This window comes from Echeneis naucrates, chromosome 10 (genome assembly GCF_900963305.1).
Source record: "Echeneis naucrates chromosome 10, fEcheNa1.1, whole genome shotgun sequence".
Lineage (NCBI taxonomy): Eukaryota > Metazoa > Chordata > Actinopteri > Carangiformes > Echeneidae > Echeneis > Echeneis naucrates.
The window spans coordinates 14523080-14531207 of record NC_042520.1 but is presented as its reverse complement, the minus strand read 5'-3'; the positions used below and the strand labels follow the sequence as shown (position 1 = coordinate 14531207).

The 8128-nt window shown below is 44.9% G+C and overlaps 1 protein-coding gene across 1 annotated transcript; it reads left to right on the top strand.

Moving 5' to 3' along the window:
• Positions 1-1203: 1203 nt before the first annotated feature.
• fgf16 (fibroblast growth factor 16) lies at positions 1204-5693 on the top strand. The gene is made up of 3 exons (XM_029512726.1): positions 1204-2094; positions 3302-3405; positions 5420-5693. The coding sequence occupies exons 1-3, from the start codon at positions 1791-1793 to the stop codon at positions 5663-5665; spliced, it is 654 nt and encodes a 217-aa protein (XP_029368586.1). The 5' UTR covers positions 1204-1790; the 3' UTR covers positions 5666-5693.
• Positions 5694-8128: the final 2435 nt, after the last annotated feature.

Below are 8128 nucleotides of genomic sequence, written 5' to 3'. Positions count from 1 at the left end.
GCTGCCTGTGATGAGCTGCTCTGAGGTGAGAACTCCCCCTCAGGACAGGGGTTTCCAAAAACAGCGCGAGGGAGGTCTAAAATAACATGTCTAATAGTTAAAGTGTGTTATTGATGTAATCATGCCCTCCCCTCTCACTTTGCCCCGCTGTCACTGATATCTCAAGAACAGTGAACTAATTAAAACACTCCTGGAATTTGTTTTCATTTCAATCCTCATTGAAATAAAGTCTTCATTGAGCAGTTGCATTTTGCTTTTTTTCCTCCTTGCTCCAGCTACATGTTGGGACCTGTTGCCTCATTGTGCACAGAGGAGATGCAAAATCCCCATTCAATCATAAATTACACCCGTTATTCATCATTCCTGCTGCCGCATCCCCTGTGCTCTCTTTCATGCGCATGATGGCACACGGTGCATCGAAAATATCCAAATGTTTGACATCCCTGACATTTTTTTTTTTTTTTTTACATTAACAGCAATAGTTACTTCTTCACTTCTCAGATTGGGAAAACACAAGACGTGAAATCTTAAAATACATGAAATAAAAAATGACACTGACTGTAATGCTTCAGTGATATATAAAAATATAATGCTCACATGTGGCTTTTTAACATTCATTTATATCTTTTTTCATGACTCAAACTGAAAATCCAGGGCTCCTCCAAAAGTACAGAGGACCTGGATACTTCACTGTACTTAACTCTGTTTCATGCAGTTACATAATTACTAAGTAGCAGATTATAGATGTAGAACCAGCAACTAGTTATAAACTTGGCACAAAATCCAGAAGGAAAAGAAGAAACTGATTGGAAGGTAAATAATGGAGTTTTGTTGTTGTTGTTGTTGTTATTATTATTTTAAGAACATTTAAAACTGCTTTATCTTTGCGCTTCTAAAGTCTCCAAAGGACCATAAGATCTGCAACAGTTTGATACTACACGTCATCACCATTTGGATTTTCCCTCCCTCCTCCCTGCCAGTAGTACAAGTGGTTAAACTGCGGGTTTGTTGGAGCACTTTGCAAACGTTGTGCAAAGGGGCGAGGGCGCACCTGCTTCCAACAGGGAGATGGAGGAAATGCTCTCATGAAAACGACCAGTTGCAGTGGTTGGCACTGACAGTTGTGTAGGAGGTCGGTTTGTTGCGGGATTATTTTGATAATCAATGTTGGGGGGGGGGGGGGGGGGGCATTCGCCTGACACTTTATGGTTTTCCTTTTCTTTTCCAGGACCATAAACCAGTCAGTCCAAATTATGGATTGCCTTTGCGGTGAAGTGGTTGTTGCAGTTTATGATAAAAGTAACTTTCCGGCTTTGTGTCAGCTGCCACTTGCGTTTTATCAATGACGGTCTTTACTTCTGCATCTGCATCGTATTTGAGTGCACCACAAACCGGTGCCAGAGTTTCCTGCGTCGGACGACAGATCCAACTTTTCAGGAGAGCAGTGACAGAGGCGTAGCTCACAGCAGCCGCATCCTCAGTAGTAAAAGTTGGACTCAAACTCGTCCACACATTCACTAAAGGAAACTGATGCGCGTAAGAAGGGATGCCAGCCAGGCGTGGCTTGTGTTTGAATATCCAATGTGGGAATGCGTGGGGAGTATGTATATAATAGAGTCTCTCCATCTGATTAACAGAGGAATCAAACTGGTGATTAAAGCAAAGCACGATCAATAAAGTGATCGGACCGCGCAGATTTGGAGGAGCACGGCGCTTTGTGCGTGCATGGACCGGACTTGTGTTCACTTTTCTCCCTCTTTCACCGACACGAGTCACCGAAACCTTTTTAAATGCCTTCGCTAAATGTGACAGCTGTCCACACAATGGCAGAGGTCGGGAGCCTTCTGGGGACCATCGACTTGGATTTACAAAGCTTTCCTGCGCTGGGGAATATGCCCATCCCGGAGTCCCCGGTGGGGCTGAATGAGCGGCTGGGGCAGATCGAAGGGCGGCTGCAGCGGGGGACGCCGACGGACTTCGGCCACCTCAAAGGGATCCTGAGGAGGCGGCAGCTCTACTGCCGGACCGGCTTCCAGCTGGAGATATTCCCCAACGGGACGGTGCACGGGACAAGGCAGGACCACAGCAGATTTGGTGAGGGGGGCTTCTTCTTTGTTTTTGCTTGAAACTTGTAAATATGCTCATATTTGTTATATAACCAGTCTCTCAGCTCACAGAAGCAAAGCCCGGGCCTTAGAAGTTTGTTTTGCCATCATCGACTTATACGTTCTGGGCGACAGAACCGGGCTGAGCGGGGGCCCCCGGTGGCCCCCGGTAATCCGGGAAAGCAATCATCAATGTAATGAACGTAATTGCAGTTTTTTGAGGATTAACAGTCAGTTTGGACTATTTTTCTCTGCAGTGTCCAAAGAGACGCACATCCCCGGTGAATACCGTCCGTGCGTCACCGTCACCGTCACCGGGCCCGGCGCGCGTGGGCCGCAGGTGTCTGTCCTCCGGCGCAAACAACAGGGCCTGCAAAAAAAAAAAAAAAAAAAAAAAAAAAAACAAGCTCCCGGGGTTTACCGTTAACGTAAACGGAGCGAGGTGAGGTCATCTCACAGGTGCGGGGCAACTGCGGATAACTGCGAATTAAAGCGTGACCACCGCGGAATCCGGGGGGGGGCGGGTGGTCCGCCTGTTTGTCTCTGGCTTCACTTTGCTTTAAAATGCGAGGACATGGCTTTGATTAGAGGGATACGCAACACGCTCCTCACCCAGAGAAATTACAGGGATCTTGTCTGTCATCCTCTGGCATCAGATGAGGTCGAGGCGATGGGGACCAGGTGGCCGCAGGGCCGGAGGGGCCCCGCAGCTGGATCCTCTCTGACTAACCTCCGCATCACAGCAGCCGGTGGCTTCTCCTCTTAGCGCCTTTGAACTGGGCCTAGATGTTCACTTTACAGGGACTTCCTGTGAGTCAGCGGTTCACTAAACAACCCTACCCACATCCCAGCTTCACAAAAGTGACTGCTCAGTTTGTATTAGTTGCCAGTGGGGAAATCCCAAAGACAGGATAAACACGTTTATAGACACCGCAACCCATTAATGACAGAGTGGAGTGATTTATGTTGCTTTAGCAGGAATAAAAAGAAAGATGGAAATCAAAGAAACATAGATCTGTAATTTTCGTTGCAGTGATAAAATATTTTATTTAATGACTATAAATCAGTGTTTTGTAACAAAGTAATCAGCAGAAACAGATTGCAGCAAAAGCGATCCACCACAGTGTCTTTTCTTGTCACAGAAGTGGAGGACAGTGTGTCACTGAATGTGTCACTGTGCCTGTGTTTCACCTCAGGTATCCTGGAGTTCATCAGCCTGGCCGTGGGTCTGGTCAGCATCAGAGGGGTGGACGCTGGACTCTACCTCGGCATGAATGAGAAAGGAGAGCTCTATGGGTCGGTGAGTCAAAAAAAAAAACAAAACCCCAAAACATCCTCCTTTCATTCACAAACCCATCATAGCCAGGCGTCATTCACAGCAGGCCATTAAAACTACTTACTTATTTCCCAGAACGCATGATTTTCAAGCTTGTCTAAGTAGGACAGGAATATACGTCAGCGAAAAGAAGTTTTAAAAAGTAGTCTGAGGGTCCACTTGTTATCAAGTTTCCCGTAACAGGCAGACGAGAAAACCACAGGGAGACAAATAAGTCATGTGTGTTTTTCTCACACTGTCTCACACCTCCCTCTCCTGCTGTTTACTCAGGATGGTCAGTGTAGAATTGAGCTTAATAAAGACAGGAGACTGACTTGAACACCAAATACAGCAGAGGTGGCAAAGGAAATAAAAAGATCTGTAGACTTGTTTCGAATACAGAAGGGTTTGAGGAGAAGCAGCTTTCGAGAACTAACTGGCCTTTTCATTTAGTTTTAAGATATGCAGAAATATTTACATATTTCTCCAAAGTGGAGACGGGAACGTTTGGAGTAACTATGGATGTGTGCTGAGGGCGAGTTTAGTGGAGATTATGTATCCACGCACAGCTGGGCTCAAGTTTGGACTGTAGTGTTAAATATAGAAGAATTATCTTCTGTTTTTCCGTAGTAAATGTAGTTTCTCGAGAACATCTGTTTTTTGGAGAGGGAAAGAAGGGAGGGGGGTCCATTTTGGCCGACTTTCTCTCACATGCAGTTAGTTTTCGGAGACAGAAAGAGGGGAAATGGAAGCGATAAAGACAATGGAGGGGAAGTATGGGAGAGTGACCTGTATCAGGTGTCCCAGGGCTTTACCTGAGGGCCTCTCAGGGCACAGAAGTCGGAACATTTCGAACAGAGGCTACTTTTAAGCATGGCCATTATGTTGAAAAGTGCAGATATTGTTACTGCGTGCTATCAGAGTCTGGCATCCTGGAGCTTTGACCATGGGGGAGGGACGGGTGATTGTGGGACACAGTGATTTAGGGGGATGGGGGTAATTGCACACCTGACTGAGTCACCTGACTGACAGACGGAACGATGTAGACATTTCTGTCTGAATTTGAGAGGCCAGGAGGTGGGAAGGGGGGTGGAGGTCTGTGTGTGTGTTTATTGGGGGGGGGGTTAACAGGTAGAATAGTACTTCCGTCCTACAACCACCAGACCTTGACAAGCTTTTGATCCATTGCGGTTTGCGTGCGTGCTAGCCCAGTCATGTGCCCTCAGGGCTGTGTTTACAGACAACAGCTTCACCACACAGCCGCAGCCAAGCAGAGCCTGACAGCCAATCAACAAAATTGCTGCTGGAATAAAAATCCAGACTCTTGCACAAACACTTAAGAACTACAAACTGTGCTAAAGGCACCCATTAACTGATCATGAAAATCTATCATCTCCTAAGCCAAAAAAAGTTCAAGTCCATGTGTGTCCAGGAGAGAGAGGGAGACAGCACAGAGTGCAGGACACCCAGCTCTCGCAGAGAAGCAGAGACTGACTGATCTTGGAATGAAAGCAGCATTGATCATGAGTTGTTCTCACACTCTCTCTCACCTGTTGAACCCACAGCCATCGCTCATGCTGTGCCATCAGTGAGGGCCGAGTCTTTGAGAGCTGCTCTGTGTGTGTGTGAGACAGAGAAAGAAAGGAAATAAGTTCTTGTTGCATCACCGGGAGGGAAATAATTCTCCACACACAATGAGAGGTTAAGAGGTGTTTGGAGTGCATGTGGGGCGCCAACTGAATATCAGCTCATAATGTTGTACCCGCTCATCATAATGAGCATCTGCCATTTCATTTCAGCTTGTAAGCGCAGCGCGAAAGCGTTAATGACAAACGGGTACTTGTGTACATCAGTAACAGTGGAACATTTCAGTGCAAAGCAGCATCTTCCATCTTTTCAATTTCCTTTTCCAAAGATTTTATTCCATTTTTCTCTCTCCTCACTGCCATGCAGACATTATGTTCAGCATGTGACTGATAGGTTGTTTTCTCTCCTGCAGAAGAAGCTGACAGCAGAATGTGTGTTCAGAGAGCAGTTTGAGGAGAACTGGTACAACACCTACGCTTCAACTCTGTACAAGCACACGGACACTGGGCGTTTCTACTATGTGGCCTTAAATAAGGACGGCTCACCCAGAGAGGGTGGCAGGACTAAAAAACACCAGAAACTCACCCACTTCTTACCGAGGCCAGTGGAAATCGAAAAGATCCCTCAAGCGTACAGGGATGTATTCCAGTACAGGTGACCAGCATTTATATTGGAAGAGCTGGGGAGAGAGGAACAGAGATAACAGAAGAGGAGAAGGGGTGGGGGGGGGCGGGGGGTGGACATTTTGGATATGGTACAGAATTGTTTATCCTGAACTCCCCCTGAGGTCACTGTGTTCGCGCCTTGGCCCCACTAGCACATATGGCACTGATGTAAACACTGTGCATGTGCCTGGATGTTGCCTCTCTGCTTCTGTAGTGGACTTGTGACCTTGGAAAAGGAGGGAAAGTTGTCTTATTAAACCACTATTGAAATGAACTAAGGATGACCGCCCAGCTATCGAGACAATCATATCAGGTGCCATGTTTTCTCCATAACCACTTCTCTTAAGGTAGATGTGTAAATGCTGAAGCGACATATAATGACAATGGAGTTGTGGCTCTGGGCTGTTTTGACTAGCACTAAGCTGGTAAGAAGAAATAAATTAATAGTTGTCCACGAGAAGACAAACAGACTTTTCAAATCTCTAAAAGGAAACAGAAAGCACTGCAGATGTCACATGGTGCATTGGTCATGCACTATACACAGTCATGGTAATGGTACAGGGACATTCCACATATACAGAGTGATAGATAGGACGTCTGCGTGCAGGTTAAATGGCAGGTTTGAATCGTCAGGTACTTAAGAGTTTGTAAGAAGAATGTCTGTGAGAGAAACTGCTGCATAGCGGAACTGGAGTTTTAATAAGTTGTCTTAAAATTCAAAGATGAAAGTGGGGATGAAAAAATCTCTTTGATGAATGTGGGATAAATGAAAGAGCACTTACTGCACATCCCCAGTCCCAGCTGTTGACTCACTTGGTCTCCCATGTAATCACAGTTTAATGATCACATTTGAATCAAATATCAAGCAGCATCCTGTAGGAGCTGTATGCTAAACAGGTGATTAAGCTTGGGACAAAAGCACTTCTCTGACTGCAGTTGTAAAGAATAAGAAATGGGCTTTTTTTTTGAAAAGGACAGTGACTTGTAATGTTCAGAGTGCCAGGAACATTATTAAAAATGCAAGCAGCTGAAGTGTACATATGGGTGATCCTATTTATGAGATGTACAATATATTTATTTTCTACATATAAAGTATAAATATAAATCTATATATTTATTTATTGCAAAGACTTTATTTTGTAATGAACTTGAAGTTATCTGGATTGTAGATTCTACTGAAAGAGAAAAAAAATGAAGAACTGCATTGAACATGACAATAAAATTGTCCTGCTATCGAGAACTCATTGTGACAGACTATTTTTGTTTGGATTAAAATCTGATATATCAATTAAAAACAGATATAGATATCTATGTGAATGGTGCATTTTTTCCCTTTCGGCCATGTGGTGGTGTGAACGGCACTGACTCAGTCTGTCAGTAAACTGGTTGATCACTTTGAACCAGATTTAAATAAATTACAAGCTGTTGAATGGATTGCAAGAACATTTTGTTCACAGAGGAAGGATCTTGCTGATTTTGGTTATCCCTGGCTACCTATCTAGTGTAAAAAGTAGCCTCCTTTAGTCTGAGGGGGGGGGGGGGGGGGGGGGCAAAAAAAACAAAACTATTTTGTCTTTGCTTGTTTAAGTTAACTCCACTGAATGACTAGTCTGATTATTACGCAGCTTATTTGAATACATCCTATCAACTGTAATGTCTTTGTCCCGCTGTCCAAAAAATAGAGAGAAAAATCAGGTAAATAGATACAGTAGACCGAACCCCATAATGCTTTGCCAATTTGCCCTCATAAACCCTGTAGTGGGTAACGTGCACAGGCCTTCTCTGTCTCCATACGGTCTTAGCCAGCCTATATCCACCATACAAAATCAGATTCCTTATTCAACTGGATCCAGACTCCTGATTGGCTTTACACATTACCATGGATTAAGGGCAATGATTGGCTGTTCACTGCAGGGGCCTCACAGACCGCAGCTACAGTGTAGTCTGTGGCGGGTTTTTTCAATGGACAGAAACAGCTGCCTGCTGGAGAGAACCAGCAGGGATGTGCTGCAAACCTGGAGTGGTGGTAATCTGGGGCTAAGAGGGGATGGATCAACATTTCAACATCTGCAATAGTTGTAATGTTTCTCCACTGGCAGATATCTGTAAGCTGTGAGAGCAAGCTCCCCTGGGGGGAGGGAATGGAAAAGCCAAAGACATGCAGGGGAAAACCCTGGCAGACTGAGAAATGAAAACAATAGCGGCAGATGGAAATATAGATGAAAGATTGAAGGGAGAAGAAGAGTGGGACAAAAGGCACTTAGTGCTGTGGGTGTGAAACATGGAGACACTGCAGTCAGGATATGTCAAACTGTGAAGGAGAGGTTTAGTAGATTTCTTAATGGCATAAGATAGATCAGACCAGTCCCATATCTATATGTTAAAAATAGTTATGGGACTCAGTTCTAAAGACTGGAAGCAGGGAGGAAAGGTTAAACTGGCTCTGATCAATATGC